This window comes from Octopus sinensis, linkage group LG2 (assembly GCF_006345805.1).
Source record: "Octopus sinensis linkage group LG2, ASM634580v1, whole genome shotgun sequence".
NCBI lineage: Eukaryota > Metazoa > Mollusca > Cephalopoda > Octopoda > Octopodidae > Octopus > Octopus sinensis.
In genome coordinates, this window is record NC_042998.1 from 187,416,620 (window position 1) to 187,436,863 (window position 20,244).

Sequence of the window (20,244 nt, forward strand, 5' to 3'; positions counted from 1 at the left end):
GGTTGGATCTGTTCAGTTTTAACATAAAACAGGTAGAATATTTGGGCCGGATATGGCCAGATCAAATGCTAAAGGGTTCAACTTTAACACTTTGGCATTGACATTATTCTGTCAAAAGTAATTCTTATTTAGTCACATTGTTTAGAATTAATCATGCATTATCTTGTAGTTTTGAGATTTTGATGAGGTAACTCTTTTACTCTTTTACTTGTTTCAGTCATTTGACTGCGGCCATGCTGGAGCACCGCCTTTAGTCGAGCAAATCGACCCCGGGACTTATTCTTTGTAAGCCCAGTACTTATTCTATCGGTCTCTTTTGCCGAACCGCTAAGTGACAGGGACGTAAACACACCAACATCGGATATCAAGCGATGTTGAAGGGGGACAAACACAGACACACACATATATACATATATACGACAGGCTTCTTTCAGTTTCCGTCTACCAAATCCACTCACAAGGCATTGGTCGGCCCGGAGCTATAGCAGAAGACACTTGCCCAAGATGCCACGCAGTGGGACTGAACCCGGAACCATGTGGTTGGTTAGCAAGCTACTTACCACACAGCCACTCCTGCGCCTAACTGTTAATTTTTTGAATACTATTTTAGGATTGATATGAGGGGCTACATCTGACCAGTTTGAACATAATGCAGTAGAGTATTAAAGGGTTCAAGGACCACTTCTATAAGCCTTGATGCTTATTTCGCAATCAAATCTGGAAAGAAAAAAAAATTAAACTTACTTGGTTTTGTACCATTTGTGGTCTGTTTTCCCTCATCTTATAAACAAATGAGAACAGATCAACACTGTCATCTAAGGTATGGTCTCTCACATATTGCATCATGTAGTCAACAGCGATCAAAGTTCCAGTACGACCGACGCCAGCACTGAAAATTATAAATTTGGTAAAATAAAGAAGAAATAATATAGACTAGCAGTATCACCCGGCGTTGCTCGGGTTTGTAAGGGAAATAACTATACAAGCATTTTTAGAGAGTTATAGCCAAAAAATAGCAAAAAAATGCATTAAAAATGTAAAAAAAATTATGGTAAATTTTTTTTAAAATTCGTTGACTCATCGTAGACATTTTTAGAGAGCTACTTCCCTTATATAATAGCAAAAAAATGCATTAAAATGGAAAAAAATGATGGTAAATTTTTTTTAAATCGTAGACTCATCGTAGACGCGCGCTAATACCCAGAAGAGCTCGATATGAATCACGACTATAAGATACCTGGTTTTGGTTAAACTGCACCGCAAAATGTGGGAGTAGTTAGGAATCTAAATCGTAGGAGACAGACACACAACTTCACTTTTATATATAAAGATGTCTAAGACCAGACTGTTATAGTATGGTCTTGTTATAGTAGAAGTATGAAACTGTTGTTTACAAAAATTCTACTCTGTACACATCACCATACATATATATCATCGCCGCTGCCATTACCACCGCCGTCACCACCACCACTGTTATCATCATTGTTTTAATGTCCTTCCATATTTGCATGGGTCAGATGACAGAATTTGGTGTGGAAGATTTTCTGTGATCGAATGCCCTGTCTGTGACCAAATCTCACCTCTTTCCAAGTCATGGTCGGAATTTATTTTCACAGAAGACTGGAAAATACATTAATTTAAACTTAAAGAGTGATACTTTCATCACTTACCTGCAGTGGACCAGAATTGGTGATTGGGTAAAATGTGAGCGGATGATTTTGATGAAGTTAATCAATACTGTAGGGTCGACTGTGGCACTAAAGTCAGGCCATTTCTGGAAGTGCAGGTGCTTTACTATGCGAGATTCTTCATCCTAAGAGCAGAAAAAGGTATTATGTGTCAGTTACAGCTGACTAAATACATACAAAATGAAATGTTTCGTTGTTCTTTGTTAATTAAATGGTTCTCTGGTCTGAAATGCATAAATTGCTCACATAAAGGTTTTACTATAAGATATTTTTCCTAACAACAACCATTCAAGAATGAATTGGAAAGTGCTTATAGTTTTATGCTTGGTAAATAAAGGGGAAGATTTAATGCCTGAAGAAATGAAACAGTATTTTTTAATCATAGCTGTTGTCTATGGATGGTGCATTCCCAAGTCAAACAGGGGCAGTTTCTCAGCTTCTATGACATATATATTCCCCATCTAGATGGGACACTGGTCTGTCGTAGGATAATCCGTTTTTGCCAGCTGAGTGAACTGGAGTAATGTGAAATGAAGTGTTTTGCCCAAGAGCACATGTTGCCTGGTACAGGTATCAAAACCACAGTCTTACAATTATGAGTCCAACATCCCGACCACTAAGCCCTGCACCTCCACTGTCATATGGATGATTATCATATATATCAGTTGAGGACTCTAATTGGTCATAAAAGTGAGGGGTGGGTGAAATTGAATTTGTGAACATAGAGCTTCATGCGTTGGACATTGCTGTATTGAAGGGAAACATTGAAGACTGTATGTAATGTTTGATTTTGAGAGAGCGCAACAGAGAGATCAGAGAGAACAGAAGTGGTGGGTATTAATTAGGTGAGTAATGTATACATAGGCGCAGGAGTGGCTGTGTGGTAAGTAGCTTGCTAACCAACCACATGGTTCCGGGTTCAGTCCCACTGCATGGCATCTTGGGCAAGTGTCTTCTGCTATAGCCTCGGGCCGACTAATGCCTTGTGAGTGGATTTGGTAGACGGAAACTGAAAGAAGCCCGTCGTATACTTTGATACTTTGATAGGTTTCAGCCATTATTGGCCCAGGCCATGTCTAACTTAATAGCACCATATATATAAGTGTGTGTGTATATGTTTGTGTGTTTGTGTTTGTCCCCCTAGCATTGCTTGACAACCGATGCTGGTGTGTTTACGTCCCCGTCACTTAGCGGTTCGGCAAAAGAGACCGATAGAATAAGTACTGGGCTTACAAAGAATAAGTCCCGGGGTCGATTTGCTCGACTAAAGGCGGTGCTCCAGCATGGCCGCAGTCAAATGACTGAAACAAGTAAAAGAGTAAAGAGTATAGTAATCATCTAATTAGGTGCGTGGGGAGTTTAAATGCAGCCAGCAAGTTCTGAAAACAATCTGTTTATGGATTCTCCTGTTGTAAATGTGAGATGAATGATACGTAATTTCTTGCTGAACAACCTGCTCAGATGAATTGTTTATAGTGATCAACTGTTTGTACTACGTCTTATCTCATTCCTTCCATCAAATCGACATTGCCAGCACAGGTGCACAGTGTGCAACATGTCAGATGTCAAAGTGATGTGAAATGAAGTGTTTTGCTCAAGAGCACAACACACTGCCTGGTCTGGAAATTGAAACCACAATAGATGGATGGAAGCACTCCGTCGGTTACGAAGACGAGGGTTCCGGTTGATCCGATCAACGGAACAGCCTGCTCGTGAAATTAACGTGTAAGTGGCTGAGCACTCCACAGACACGTGTACCCTTAACGTAGTTCTCGGGGATATTCAGCGTGACACAGAGAGTGACAAGGCCGGCCCTTTGAAATACAGGTACAACAGAAACAGGAAGTAAGAGTGAGAGAAAGTTGTGGTGAAAGAGTACAGCAGGGATCACCACCATCCCTGTCGGAGCCTCGTGAAGCTTTAGGTATTTTCGCTCAATAAACGCTCACGACGCCCGGTCTGGGAATTGAAACCGCGATCCTACGACCGCGAGTCCGCTGCCCTAACCACTGGGCCATTGCGCCTCTACTAAAACCACAAAATTGCAATTGTGAGTGCAACACCCTAAGCACTAGGTCATATGCCTCCACAGAATCTATTATCATTGTAGTAACAACAGAACAAAGTATAAGTCAATATATGTCAGTAAGAAGAACTTCCTTATTCTTAAAGAGTGTATCTATGACTATATTGATCAGTATGCCCTTCCTTTTTATAAGATGGCTGAATATGATTTGAGGAAAATGTGGCTGCTATTTTTTTTTGTGAGTCAAAAGGAGTCTATATATTTCTTCATTGGCTGAGCATTAATTAGTAAGAGTTTCTAAATTAGGTGAATTATTTATTCTTTATGTAGTCTAGAATGCTATCTATTGTTGCTTATCTCCAGGTCAGTCCTGGCAGATAAAAACCTATGATGAAAGGATTTCCAGTTGTGACAACCCATCATTTTATGAATATAAAGGACTATATTGTTCAATGTGTCTTCCTTATTTATGAGAACAGGATATGATTTAAAAGAGATCTGGCTGCTATTTCTAGCAGGTTAAACGACCATGTAGAAGCCACTCTCTTGCAAACATTTAGTGAGAGGAAATGCAGATAACTAACTCATTTCCTCACACCGGTCTCAGAAGTCTTGAAAAGGGTCATGACACCATCCTTCCTCCTATGAACAAGTTAAAAAATAATGATGGTAAAATGCTATCTTTTTACTTCTTTAATAAAATTTTGCAGTTTTAATTTATTAGGAAATTTAACTTAGTTAGTTAGTTAGTTAGTTAGTTAGTTAATTTGGCTCAAAAGCAAATAGCAAGGCCATGTAGGGGGACATGGAGTTAAGTACAGGGTGGTGTTCATGTAAAGAGTTCAGGCCACTTGAGGTCCAGGGAGGCTTTGAACAAAGCGGTCGTCGGCATCTTCACCATCTCGTCTGGCTCTTGTTCCACGGATCCGCAAACCCGGACAGAGAAAGCTCCTCTCCTTCGATTGAGATGAAATCGTCGCAGGTAGAGCTTTTCGGAATTACCCCGCAGCCGACCTCTGGAGCGGGAGTGAAGAACAGCTTTCGAGAGGTTACACTTTCCGCTTATGATGTTGTGGGCGAGAATGAGATCACCACGGCGGCGGCGTTTTTCAAGAGAATAAAGGTCGAGCGTCCTCAGCCTTTCTTGAAACATTTTACCATTTTCTATAGATTATTCCCCAATTCCCCTAGTGACCATTTGGAATTTTATTAATTTTAACGTCCACTTCCAATGTTTTACATTCCTTTTTCACACTAAAACGACTGGGGATAGGTTTTGTTTATTTATTTTTTTTCCGCTGCAAATCTAGAAATTTTCAAATAGGATGAAATGACTGTTTTCCACAAGGAGTGGAACCTCTGTTGTTTTGTTGAGTCAACTGAAGTAAATAATATAATGTGCTTGGAATAGGATAATAATACAATTGTGACAGCCAGGTTTGAACTTTGAAGCTAAACTGACACCCATTGTGTTTATAAAGGAAATAAGAATAAAACACAAAAGATAAGTATATTTTCCTGACGTATGTGTGTGTGTGTGTATGTGTATGCATGTGTGTATATGTGTATGTATATATCTCTCTATATATAAACGGCAGTTTGTCTGTTTGGTTGTACCCTCACCCTGACCACGGCTTTCAACCGATTCTGATGAAACTTGACACACACATAGCCCAATGTCATAATTCAAAACTAATGCAGCGAAAATTTTGAAAAGTTCCCCCAGTTTTGAAAAAAATCGATAGATTCGACATGGGGTCAAGAATCTCAGCTTTTTATATGCAACACATTTTCTGGACTGTACGTCGGCTGTTCACGCGTTGGGAGGCGCAATGATGTTTTCATGTTTTCGCCCAAAGGGACAGCTAGGAACATAGTATACACAGAAGTATTTGAGTGAAGAGGAGACATTGCAACCTACACATGCGCCTTCGTTCCCTAGAGGGAAAGGACTAGATTGGGATTAGTCGTTGCCTACTAGGGGCTCTTACATACCCGGGCAATGCCGGGCTATGCTGCTAGTATATATATATGTATGGAAATTAAATATAAAATATAAATTACAAAGTGGGACAAGAACGCAAAAACACACAAGGAGACGACACAAAAAAACAGCCGGGTCACTCGAAGCCTCTAATCTTCAGTCGGGAACCGGATCATCTTAGTGATTTCGGCTGTTTAATCTCGATATTACTCCGACCCGGCCAGCCCCAAGGAAAAACCAAGCCACAGGCATTGGATTTCTTGGAAAGAGGGTCGAACGTATACGGAACAAAGACAGGATGCCACACGAATATAAATACAAGAAACAAAAATATATATAAAAAACAGAAATAAAAAACACGAATGGTGTGTGTGTGTATGTGTGTGTGTAAATATTTATTATGTGTGAGATATAAGAGATCAAAAAAGCAATTTGACTGTACCATATTCACAAGAATGCTACTCTCGTTGTAGTATTCATGATTGATGACTACATCGGTTTCAAGCAATAAATCACGGCTGATAACTTTTAATTTCTCTTTCTTCGGCCAGTATGGGTAACACTTGTGCTGCAAAATAATAGAACAGAAGTTATATGACTGGGATATATCTGGAAGCTGGTGACGGGGCTGAGTTGGCAACAATTAATGGATCTTTTCAGTTTGAAAGAGCAGTTTTTTCTAGCGGTGTCATATGAAATTGTCACCCATAATTATAACCCTAATATTGATCTATTGCATTTCAATCTGGGTTAGGGTTAGGGGTGGGGGGAATGGCATCTTTTTTTCTTCGCAAATGTAAATAAACCCAATCTGTTTCTTAAATGAGCGACATATTCATACGGCACAGAATGTTTTTTACCTCAACAGATGTCAGTGATTGGTTGAAATTGCAGAAGTTGAAGAAAAAAACAACAACAAATATCTTACAAACTATAGAATTTTCTCAATAAAGCCGAGAGAAAAAGATGTTTTATAAACACATTCTACCAGTATACGAAGTTTAAAATTTTTTTAGTTTCCTAGAAATTATGTTAAAAACTGCTGTTCAAACCGAAAAGATTCCAATTAATCCCTAAGAGAATTCATTAAAGAGTTGGATATATATATATAACAAAAAAAAAAAAAAAATCACTGAGATTCAACTTGTTAAACTTTTGATTCTTATATGGTGGATCTTGGTTTGCTTTCCCATTGTTATTGTAAGCAACTCTTCATCTTAGTAACTTCTGTCTCATTATTCATCTGCTAGCCTCAAATGTATACAGAAATAGTATTCTTTCCAGTAATTAGTGACCTACTTTTCTGATACATATATATATATATATATATATATACACCATTGGAATACTTCATGTCTTACTTTCAACTAGCTCCCTCAGGACAGAAGAAATCCTTTAGCTCTTGCTCAAGCTAGCCTTGGGCTAAAATACCTCTCTTCCACATGAGACAATGCTTTCTGTTGCTACTATTTTCATTTCAAGGTGAGACAGTGTCACGTGACAACTTGCTGGGGCTCCCTGCTGGAGCCTATCCGGCAGGTATTTAAAGGGAGAAATTTGACAACACAGTCAGTCACTGGCTGACACTCGCTAACGATACATCACATCGAAGAGGCCAGGGAACAGAAGAAAGAAGACATGCACCCAACACCAGAGCTGAAGACACCTCCGAAAGTGGGGTGGGGCGCCACGTCAAAACGGTAGAGGAGTAGGGGCCGAAACCGAATGTGGTTCCTCCTGATGATGTCTTGAGCTAACTGGATCCTATAAAGGAGCTGTTGTGGTAGCAGACCACGAAACATGGTTGTAATTCCTAAAATCAAGCTTCACTTCCTAGTCATTCAGTGATTACTACTAACTGCTCAGCCAACCCGTGTGTCGCAATTACACATACAATCATCCAAATTCCCGATAAATTAATATGCTCACATACTTTAGACATTTGCGCATATATTACTACACATATAGATACATTTGAACTGAGATGATTCCATATTAATTTTTATAAGCATTCATACAATAAACCTTATTTTACATACAACAAATACAAAGGCCCTTCGTTTCATCTGCAAAACCATTTTCACATTTGCTGACCCATTCATGCATTCACATGCAATCACACTTTGCATTCACAGTCAGTTGCAATACGGGGTAAAGGATCTAATGTATTTGTCCTTTGCCTTTCATATCTGAAAGCGAGGAATAGAGAGAGAGAGGAGAGAAAGAGAGGGAAAGGGCAAGGGTGGAAGAGAGAGAGAATGTAGGTGGAATGAGAAAGGAAGTCATATTGTTGTTAATGGATCAGTGACAGAAGACTTACTTTTCCATTCTCTTCACAGAGGGTTAACATTACTATAAGGTTGATATTTTCCTGCCAGACCATTCTCCAGAAGTCATCAACTGTGTGAATCAAAGGGCCTTGGCATGCAATATATTCCTTTTCTTGGTTGTAGCCCTGCAAGTGAAAAAAAAAAAAAGAAGAAGACAATTAGTCATCATTAGCATTGTATCTTAATTTTAATTTATATTATTTGAAACCGAGCCGACATTGAGTGAAATTTATTCATATCTTGTTGTTTAGCCCCAGGTCATGTCTGACCGAGCAAACTTATGATCAAAGGTATTCTAAACATAATCATCTCATCTTTTTTGTAGATTAAAGTTTATATTATCCAATGTTTTTAAAAATAATTTGTCAAAGGAGATTTAGTTGATATTTCAAGCAGTTTGTGCAACCTGTTTCTTTACAACCCACAAGGGGCTAAACACAAAGGGGACAAACAAGAACAAACGAATTAAGTCGGTTACATTGACCCCAGTGTGTAACTGGTACTTATTTAATCGACCCTGAAGGGATGAAAGACAAAGTCAACCTCGGCGGAATTTGAACTCAGAATGCAGCGGCAGACGAAATACCGCTAAGCATTTTGCCCGGCGTACTAATGTTTCTACCAGCTCACCACCTTATGGTTTGTGCAACCATGTAGAAACAGCGTGCATGCATGTGTATCTCTGTGTACATCTGTGTATGTGTACATGAATTGAATTGAAAGATAGAGGTATTTCAGGTCAAGACAATAAGAATTCCAGTTGAGCCTTCACATTTATGAACATCTGCATAAACATTTTGATAGCCTTTAAACATTTTACTAGATCTGAGGATTTTAAAATCTTCCATCGATGAAAAATAAGCTTTACATAAAAGATAAGCGAGAGAAAAAGAACATTATTTACGGGGCAAATAATGTCTCGTATTTCCCCTGTATTTCATTGGAGTAAGATATGTGTGAGTAAAACAATACCTAATATAATAGGATAAGGATTTGCTCTTTCACAAAATGCCTGAGTCTTGTTAGAACCTCAGAAGACAAGAGAGGCAGACATGGCTGTATGGTTTTAGAAGGTTGCTTTGCAAGGTTTGGAGTCTTGTCCTGATTTCACTGCACAGTACCTTAGATATCTGCCTTTTATCAAAGCCTTGAATTGATTAAAGCTCTGTGTAATATTCATTAGGGCATACATTGCCAAATGGATCTTTCGGAAACTACAATTACATAGAATACAGGTACTGAAATTTCTGAAGTAAAGTTGTTAGATATGAATGCATCATCTTCTTAATGGTTGCAAAAATAGGCCTATAGTTACTGCATCTCAGTTGTAACATTTTTGAATACTGGGATTATTTTCATTATTTATAAACCTGTGGTGACTATTCTAGGTGAGAAGGATAAATTCAAGAACTGGAGAAGTTGTTTGCATATTGCTGCTATTATGTTAAACTGTCGTACATCCAAATTTGGCCAAATGCATTTTTTTCAGTATCTATTTTTGCTTGCAATAGCCAGTTCTTTTGGTCAAACTGTCATATCCCCAGCTGCTTCAGATGGCAAGCTATGAAAAATTGTCAAAGTGTAGTACAACACTTTTGCTATGGAATGGTGAAACTATTTTTTTTTTTTTCATTTTCTGAAAAAGCAATGTTTTGGACTTACAACACTTTTGCATAATAGCAACGATATGTTCAGTTGAAGAATTTTTATGATTTCAACTTAACCAAAGAAACAGGCCGTTTCTTTGGTTAACATAATGCTACAGAAAACTGATTTAAATCCCAGCCCTATGTCTTATGGTTTATGAAAGGATTGCTTTGAGATAGTAAGAGCTACAGACATGGTTGATGGACCATGCATTGCATATTTCCTTTCAATATTCAGAAAGTTTAAGGTGGTAAGCTGCCAGAATTGTTAACACACCAGGTAAAATGCTTAGTGGCATTTTGTTTGTCTTTACGTTCTGTGTTCAAATTCCACCAAAGTTGACTTTGCCTTTCATCTTTTCAGGGTAGATAAAATAAGTACCAGTTGATTATTGGGGTTGATGTAATTGACTTGCCTGCTTCCCTAAAATTGCAGACCTTGAGCCAAAATTTGAAACCAATAATCAGAGAATTTATAGAACATTTAGCACAGAGTAGTAATAATCTTTCCATAAGCATAATTCATGAGCGAGTCTTTGGCAGCATTTGAATGTCATACAATATCTATTTCCTACAAATCTTTATGGTACAAAATTACAGTTGCCATCAAAACTGCTTTTTCTCCCAGTAAGGCAACATTTTTTCCAACATCATTTTACAGTGATTAGCACATGGAGAGGTATCTAATCATTTGCGTGTCACAAGAGTTATAAACACTTTTGTATGCACGTTATTGAAAAACTCTCTACAGTCACAATGGTAATTGTTACAAGTGGAAGGTGAGGACTGCTAAAAAATTTTAAAAATGCTAAATAAATATTGAGATAACAGCAGATTCCTAGATTTTAGGTCTTTGTGAACCAAGTTAAAACTGAATCTTTACACTATATTTTATTAACATTGAATAAGATAAACGTAAAGTAAATGAGTTTCTAACAATCACAGAATTATGTTGTAGGCCCAGGTCTACTTCATCTTAAAAGAAACAATGTTTTCTTGATAGATATATTTAACCCTTTAGTGATCAGATTACTCTGTTAAATGTAATGCTTTTTTATTTAAATTGTTTTGAATTAATCATGCATTATGTTATAGCTTTGAGGTTTCAATCATGTGATTGTTTATTTTTAGAATGTCAATGTAGGTTAGGTGTGGGAGGCCAGATCTAGCCAGTTTGAATATAAAACATGTAGAATATATTGGGCCGGATTTGGCCAGTTTAAACACTAAAGGGTTAAAGACAGACCAGAAGAACATATCATTACAATGACATTCAATGAAATGAAAGGATGATTAAAAATAAGCAAAGCACCGTGTTGTGGATGAGCCAATACTTACCGTGATATAGTTGGCATTGATATAATCTGTGAAAGGGTCATCATCAATTACATCTAGTTGCACTCGGCTATGGTCAACTTGAAAAATGAATATAACATATATGAAACAACAAAGGGAGTACAGGGAGTGGTATAAATTTATAATCTCTAGGAACGTCTTTATTTTATGACAGAAGGTCACTTGGGGTTTAAAGGATGAGTTTTGAATAAGCTAGAAACATATGTAAATTACTTCTAATAACAACTTAACTTCTAGATTTTCATATGTGTGTGCATGCATGTGTGTGTGCATGTGTGTGAGTGTGTGTGTGTAAATGTTTAGATGCCTACATCATCGTTTAACGTCCGCTCTCCATGCTAGCATGGGTTGGACGGTTCGACCGGGGATCTGGGAAGCCAGAAGGCTGCACCAGGCTCTGGTCTTATCTGGCAATGTTTCTACAGCTGGATGCCCTTCCTAACGCCAACCACTCCGTGAGTGTAGTGGGTGCTTTTTACGTGCCACCTGCACTAGTGCCAGGCGAGGCTGGCATCGGCCACGGTCGGATTGGTGCTTTTTACGTGCCACCGACACGGAAGCCAGTCGAGGCGGCGCTGGCATTGGCCACGATTCGGATAGTGCTTTTTACATCTAAGTACATACAGATATGTTTCTGTCAGAAACACAAACAGTGATGGGAAAAATGTATTTAAAAACTTTATTAATATCAAACAATAATACTGATCTTTGTTTACAAAGCCATTTGAGGACTTTCTTAGAGGCAACAATTCAATCAAAAGTACTAAGTTTTACCTATTTTTGACCTAACTTTAACCTATGCTCCTATATGAATCTAATCCATTACATCTGTATCTATGTACATACTTGAATCAACCCTAACAATGGCACAGGACAGTTGTGCAAAGAAGTGCTGATCTCTGACGATGGAGGGGATCCGTAGAAGAGATAGATCCAGGAAGACATGAGACAAGGTGGTCAAGCATGATCTTCCCTGACTACTTCAGTCATTTTTTTTTTGATAAATTGATAAATTTCTTATAAAGATTTTATCCTATTTTTAAATTTTTAATTTAACCGGAATATTTTCAGTGCTGAATTATTCTGCAGGAGTGGCTGTGTGGTAAGTAGCTTACCTACCAACCACATGGTTCTGGGTTCAGTCCCACTGCATGGCATTTTGAGCAAGTGTCTTCTGCTATAGCCTCGGGCCGACCAATGCCTTGTGAGTGGATTTGGTAGACGGAAACTGAAAGAAGCCTGTCGTATATATGTATATATATATATGTATATATATATATATATATATGTATGTGTGTGTGTTTGTGTGTCTGTGTTTGTCCCCCTAGCATTGCTTGACAACCGATGCTGGCGTGTTTACGTCCCCGTCACTTAGCGGTTCGGCAAAAAAGACCGATAGAATAAGTACTGGGCTTACAAAAATAAGTCCTGGGGTCAAGTTGCTCGATTAAAGGCGGTGCTCCAGCATGGCCACAGTCATATGACTGAAACAAGTAAAAGAAAAGAAAGGAAGAATAAAGATCTACGTACATGGTAACACATTCAAAAATCGATTCTTCTTTTTATTTTGAAGCTTTTGAGCTTCAATACAGGGTAGGAATGTATCATTTGAGGTCTGGTCAGATTCCTCAGTAAGAATAAATGGATTCACTTTGCCTATAATCTGAAATGAAACGTGTAATTATTGTTTGTTTTACTGTTCATTATCTGGTTTTATCATTATAAATTGCCATCACCAATCTCCTGATAAGAAAAAGAAAAACATCAAATTCCGGTTTCGTTAATATGTCCCAATTATTATTTATCAAAAGAATATTCTTAAGTTAGCACACAAATATCTAAGGCGTGTTTTGGCCCAGATATAATTAATGGCAGTTCTTTCGTTGCTTTGGTGTATTTCCTGCTACTGAAATAAGCAATTTGTTATGAGCTTCACTTGGAAAACAACCTATTTATAACTATGGGAAACAAGAACTTACAAAGTGTGTCATCCATTGCAGAAATCTCAAGCAGTTTGTTATCCAAATGCACTCATCATAAAGGAACAAAAACTAGAATTTTGAGAGTGCTTTCTTTCTCCCTGCCCTTCTCAGGAAGGCATCACATTGTGGTGACATATAAATATTATATACAATAATGAAATTACTGTTTATAGTGCTCAGGTGCACTTACACCTCATCGGAGGTGTATGTACAGTACATACAATTATGTACAAAAGTCAGGAAAGTGAACAGTGTATGAATTATGATACACATGTGTACATGCATATGGAGCAGGGGATATCAGGTGTAGTGTTGGTGAATTTTAGGAAACATGGAGGTTTTAAAGGATGCAATGTCTCTGCAACTAATAACCGATGCAGATAGTTTGTTCCATTCTTTGACAACTCTGAGTGTGAAAAAATGTTTCCAAAAGTCATGGGAGCTGTGCTGCTTTCTGACTTTGTAGGCATGCCCATGTGTGTTAGACACATGAAGCTCAAAAAGTTGCTCAAGGTGGTTGTTGGCACAATGGTTAATAATTTTGTGGGTGTTTGTAATCCATTTCCATCCCTACTCAACCTGCTGTAGCTTTTTGTATGTATAACATCATATATCATAGTAAAATCACCCAATTATTTCATTATAGATGTCTGTATTCTCCCAATCTTACCAATCTCATCTTTTTATCTCTTCTGTTTATCAAAACTATCTAAATTTCAGTTGGTTGATGAACTTTTAAACAAGATATTTTCCAATTTTTTTTTTCACTTTTGAGATACATGCCAAACATTTTTCTTATTCTCTTAACCTAAGAGATTAAATGAAAACAATCAAATGATTTAAAGTGGATTACCTTATAATCTTGGATAAAAGTTTTTGAATCCATATGTAGAAAATTCTTGATTTTGTATGGTCTGCAGGAAATTAAACACTCATGTTAACAAATGTTGAAGCTTTAAAATATTGAGTTATGACATTAAAATTACAATAACTCTAATTTTGTGATGATTCCTGATATATGTGGTATTAGCTTTGCCCCACTTGCAGAAAATGAGTCCATAGGATTATGTTTTAAGAACTTGAAATGATAACTTGGAAAAAAGAAATTAAGAAATCACTGCGGTTAAAACTACTTCCTATATCTCAAAAGCTCATTTTCCTTGATCTGACATCCTTCTAAGAGTCTACAGAATCTACAAATGTTATTCTATAGTAAAATTTAGATTTTCAAAATCAACATTGGCTGTCATCTAAAAAAGTTTCATCAAGCAAGCACATTTTCTTCTTAGAAAACCCCATATATCTTTTTTAATTACTAGTAAATATTATTCTAATGCAATAACATTGTAGAAGAGTCATTTTATCAATTTAATAACCCATTAAAAATGGTGAAATTCACTTTCAAATTATTTCATGAGAAGTCAAAAATTTCTTTTGCCCAACTGTGACTTGGTTACTGATGCAACTCCACTGTAATTCTTGGAAAGACTGACAATAGCAAGTTATTATAACAGCAGTTCTTTTTTTTTTTGTGTGTCTTTTTCTTTTTTCCTTTCATGTTGAAATTTATATAGGGATATATGAACTTGCTATAACCATGAAGATTTTCTTGAGTCTATAACATCAGTCTTCAGTCAATCATCATTAGTCACATTTAGTTTCTGTTTTATTCATTTATGCATTTATTTGCTTGTTTACAACATTACATATTATTGTCATTCTAACAATTTCTTCTTTGTTTTCTTGACAGTTAATTTTGAATGTATGCTATATTAAAGTAGAACATTTCTTTACCATGCTACAAAATCTATAATTTATTTACAAAAAAATGAAGTAGGGTGATGGGATCAGAGGCAGTAGAATTGTGTCAACGCCTAGATCACAGCTGGATGACAAAATTTTGAAACCTTGTGAAATAAATTAAAAGTAAATTTAACAGGTTTCATGAGTATCTAAATGTCTAGAATGGTTCTTCTGAAGTGCAATTGCTACAGTTTCAATATATATCCTCAGATCAAGTCACATATTTGTCAAGTACAACTTCAAAATTGGTCAAATCAATTTCAGATTATATGACAAAAAAATAATGGTTCGGCAAATAAGGTGCTGTGGACTTCATCGAAATTGAAACTATATTTTTGATTAACAGCTCCAGTTTCACATATATTGTTACCAATGAAAGGGCTTCAACAAGCTAAAATCATACACACCTTACTGAATTATAATATCAGAAAAAAAATAACCTGTTTGAATTATCAAATAGTGTTAGTGTATTATAAACATATAACATTTAAGTCAGACAATATTGGCTGACTTATTCTATGTTAGCAAAATAATTGCTTAGCAGGTCTAACAAACTCACTCTATATACAATATTGTCCATAACAAACCACAAGTTAGTACAAAAGAAAAGAAGAAAACAAAGGAAGGAACCAACCTTTTATGTGATAGTGTTTTAAAAGGTCTTAATTTCAAGAAATTAACGTTGCCAGTTGTCCTGAAAGATTATCAAAACAAGATTGATATCATAATCATCATCATCGTTTAACGTCAAACAATTTTATGCACAGCTTAATTTAATGCTTGGTCAATGGAAACTTTGGAAGTTCTTCCTCATGATGCTTATCAGAATAATATTTTGTTAATGCTATTTAATTTTCTTTCAATTATGATTATAATTTCAGTTGATTAAAATTATTTGAGGTTCACCATATCAGGAATGATAGCAGACATTTAACAACACATCATTCATACAAAAGGCAGCCTTGGAATATTTTTCCAATGTCAATCTTTTAATACAATACTTTAATTCTGAAAATGTTTTCCAAGAAGATAGGAATTAAGTATGATGCTTAATGACATAATGCAATATAATATATTTTATATTTAAATATGATTTATTTTTAATGAGAATAAGGTATATGATATCATAAATACAAAAATCCAGTTATAATAGATAATATATAATGTAATACTTAAATGCACAGAAAATACTTCAGTTTTCAGCAACTACAAACTCTTTACAAAGCTCAAATGAAATACAATACAGAAATACTATAATGCTCCAACTCAGAAATGGTGCTCTACTAGACATGCAGACTCCTTAGACCACATTCACAATAGAACTACCTCACTGATTGGCATGGAGCTACTATCTCTTTTCTCTACTTTTGGTATCACCACTTCTGTGGCTTCTGCTCCTCAGAGCTGGCTGATTTTGTACCAACCTCATTCATCTCTCTCTCTCTCCTCTTCTCATAACCCACATTGTGTTTACTCTTCCCATACCCTACAATAAATTCTTTTCTCAGGCCTTCCAGCTCAGAACATTTGATTCCCATATGTTCCTTCTTTGCCCATGTTTTCATGCAGCTATCAACTTACAACAGTTCAAAAGGCATATTAACTGTGTCAATCTCACCAAACTATTTTTAAATTTAAAAATATGTTTTAAATTCACACCAACGACTTGGTTACGAAGTTTATTAATAAAAAAACTGAAATTCAAAATCAGGTTAGAAGTATGCATATAACTACATAGTTTTCAGCAAAAGAAGGCCATAACAGTGTTAAACGAAATGTTTTATGGAATGCTACATATATATATATATATATATAATATATATATATATTTCCATATATATGTATGTACATATATATATATATATATATGATATATGTATGTATATGTGTGTGTGTGTGTGTGTATATATATATATATATATATATATATATAATATATATATATATATATTATATATATATGTATATATACATATATATATATATATATGCATATATATATGTATGCGTGTATATATATATATATATATATATATATATATATAAAAGACATATAATGATATAGAGATGGATAAATTAATAATTATTTTTCTTAAATATATATATAAACCTCGGTTTCATCATCATCATCATTTAACATTCGTTTTCCATGCTAGCATGGGTTGGACAGTTCAACTGGGGTCTGGAAAGCCAGGAGACTGCACCAGGCTCCAGTCTGATCTGGTAGTGTTTCTACAGCTGGATGCCCTTTCTAATGCCAACCACTCCGTGTGTAGTGGGTGCTTTTTACGTGCCACCAGCACAGGGGCCAGGGGAGGCTGGCAACAGCCACAAACAATTGATGCTTTTTACGTGCCACCGGCATGGAGGCCAATCAAGGCAGCACTGGCATCGGCCATGTTCAGATGGTGCTTTTTATGTGCCACTGGCACAACTACAATTTCCATTTGATTTTCATTTTGATGTTGATGTTCTTGACTCAATAGGACTCCTCAAGCACAGCAGGTCACCCCATGATCCAAGGTACTTTTGAATGGGCTGGAGCTGGTTATGCAAAACTGGTGTAGGATACAGCCATGAACTCACATTATTTGTCGGGTCTTTGCAGCCACAGCATATCTCCAGAGGTCTCGGTCTTTCGTCATTGCCTCTGTGAGGCCCAACATTTGAAGGTCATGCTTCACCACCTCATCCCATTTCTTCCTGGGTCCACCTCTACCCCAGATTCCTTAAACTGTTTGGGAGTGGCACTTCTTCACACATCTCTCCTCATCCATCCATAGTACACAACCATACCAGTGCAAACATCTCTCTTGCATGCCACATCCAATGCTTCTTATGTCCAACATTTCTCTCAGGGAGCTTACACTCTGTCGTGTGTGCACACTGACATTACACATCCAGCAGATCATGCTAGCTTCATTTCTTTTGGGCCTATGCATTCCTCCACAGACACGGACCATATTTCACTGCTGTGAAGCATGGCAGTTCGCACACATGCATCATACAATCTACCTTTCACTCTGAGCGAGAGACCCTTTATCACCAGTAAGGGCAGAAGCTTTCTAAACTTTTCCCAGGCTATTCTTATTCTAGTGGTAACACTCTCAGAGCATCCACCCCCAACTACTAACTTGGTTACCTAGGTAGCGGAAGCTATCAACTACTTTGAGTTTCTCCCCCTGGAGTGTGATGGAATCTGTTTTCTGAGCATCAGTGGTTCTATTGCCCCTGTGCATCTGCCGCACACGAAAGCTATCTTCCCGGTTAATCTTCCTTTGACGTTGCTGCACCTCTTATGTGTCCATAGCTTACACTGGGTACATTTTATGGAGTTTCTACTTACACCTTTTCTACAGATAGAGCAGGGCCACCTACCTGAGTGGGTGTGTGATGAGTTCGCCTTCCTACTTGCTAGAACTTTGGTCTTTTCTACATTAACTCTAAGGCCTTTTGATTCTAAACCTTGCTTCCACATCTGAAATTTATTCTCTAGTTCTAGTAGTGATTCTGCTATGAGGGCCAGGTCATCAGCATAGTGGAGCTCACAGGGGAAACCCATCTGGAATTCCTCTATAATTGCCTGGAGAACTATGATGAATAAAAAGGGACTGAGGGCTGATCCTTGGTGGACCCTACTTCTACCTGGAATACTTCACTATACTCATTTCCAATCCTAACCTTACTAATGGCCTCTCTGCATAGGGCCTGTACAGCCCTTATTAGCCATTCGTCAATCCCCAGTTTCCGCATCGCCCACCAGATAAGGGATCGGGGGACCCTGTCAAAGGCTTTCTCCAAGTCCACAAAAGCTAAGTAGAGGGTTTTATCTTTAGCTAGGCATTTCTCCTGCAGTTGTCAAACCAGGAATATAGCATCAGTGGTGCTTCTACTTGGCACAAAACTGAACTGCATCACATCTAAGCAGACTCTTTCCCTAATGAGATGGGCTATAACCCTCTCTGTGATCTTCATTACCTTTTCCAGCAGTTTGATACTTCTGTAGTTATTTCTATCTAGAGTATCACCTTTACCCTTGTAGCAGTTGACTATGGTGCAGCTATGCCAATCATTGGGTACGACTCCATCATGAACTACCTGGTTTACAATGCGGGCGACTAGGCCATAGCCCACACCACCAAATATTTTAAGCATTCCTGATGGGAGCTTTCTGCTGGCATGCTATCTTTTTGTGCCTTATAATTTAACACACTCACCGATAAAATTTCCACTTATTCCTTATTTTTATTTTCCTAAAATTTTCGTTGCGTCTTGCAACATTTTCAAGACTATTGAAGAGACTATTTTCAAGACTATTGAAAAGGTTGCAAGACACAATGAAAATTTTAGGAAAATAAAAATAAGGAATAAGTGGAAATTTTACCGGTGAGTGTGTTAAATTATAAGGCACAAAAAGAAAATGATTCTCCCCAGATACAACAGAATATATATCATCATCATTTAACGTCCCCTTTCCATGCTAGCATGGGCTGGACGGTTTGACTGGGGTCTGGGAAGCCAGGAGGCTGCACCTGGCCCAGTCTGATCTGGCAGTGTTTCTACAGCTGGATGCCCTTCCTAATGCCAACCACTCTGTGAGTGTAGTGGGTGCATTTTATGTGCCAGGCGAAGCTGGCAACGGCCCCGATCGGTTGGTGCTTTTTACGTGCCACCATCCATGCCAGCATGGACAACAACCATATGATGATGATGATGATGATGTTGATAATGATGACATTCAGAGTGTAATATTACATTACAATATCCTTTAACATACACAGTATTTTATGCTATAATTAGTTACTTTTAAAAATAACAGTATGAGATTCAGCAATGATAAAAGTCTACAATTTAATTGGATACTTACTGTTTCAACTGACGGAGGAATAAATAAATGAAAACTAATATGACCAGAATGAGAATAGCAATGATAATTCCAAGCCACCAATAGGGAAAAACAACTGTAAATATAGAATAGAATCAATTTATGTAACATATCAGTAATAAAGGCTTATAGTATTTAGATATTTAGAATGTTGGTAATTTTTTTTCATTAGATACAAGGCCAAATTTTTTAGGACTGGATTACCTTGATATATTTATTCATCAATCTTGGAGGATAAGAAAGATGATAAGTTCAATCACTCTGAGATTTGGAGTCAGAATCAAGAAGAGCAAAGTTAAATATGGCAATATATCAAGCGCTACACATTATTGTCTTGACCATCTCTATTGAGTTTACAAATCTAGAATACTATTATTTAACTTGATCAGAAAAAAATATAATGGTGAGATTGAATACCATGTGAAATTCAGGTGATTTTGTTTTTCCACCTATATTTATGTCTAGTTTTCTTGATCTTGCTGCCATGGCTGGTGACTCTAATGGATATATTGGACAATGTGATGTTGGGTACTCCAATGAAGAC

General features: G+C 37.0%; 1 protein-coding gene across 6 annotated transcripts in view; it reads right to left on the bottom strand.

Moving 5' to 3' along the window:
* Positions 1-20,244, bottom strand: part of LOC115224067 (tyrosine-protein phosphatase 10D) — a 145,482-nt gene that overhangs the window by 4,934 nt on the left and 120,304 nt on the right. For all 6 annotated transcript variants that reach the window (XM_036500566.1, XM_036500565.1, XM_036500563.1 and 3 more), the window contains 9 exons: positions 19,683-19,776; positions 15,450-15,509; positions 13,866-13,926; positions 12,561-12,693; positions 11,013-11,089; positions 8,019-8,153; positions 6,141-6,266; positions 1,671-1,813; positions 745-889 (listed from right to left, as the gene is read on the bottom strand). In XM_036500566.1, coding sequence (XP_036356459.1) covers positions 745-889; positions 1,671-1,813; positions 6,141-6,266; positions 8,019-8,153; positions 11,013-11,089; positions 12,561-12,693; positions 13,866-13,926; positions 15,450-15,509; positions 19,683-19,776 — 974 coding nt within the window. The remainder of the gene's footprint in view (positions 1-744; positions 890-1,670; positions 1,814-6,140; positions 6,267-8,018; positions 8,154-11,012; positions 11,090-12,560; positions 12,694-13,865; positions 13,927-15,449; positions 15,510-19,682; positions 19,777-20,244) is intronic.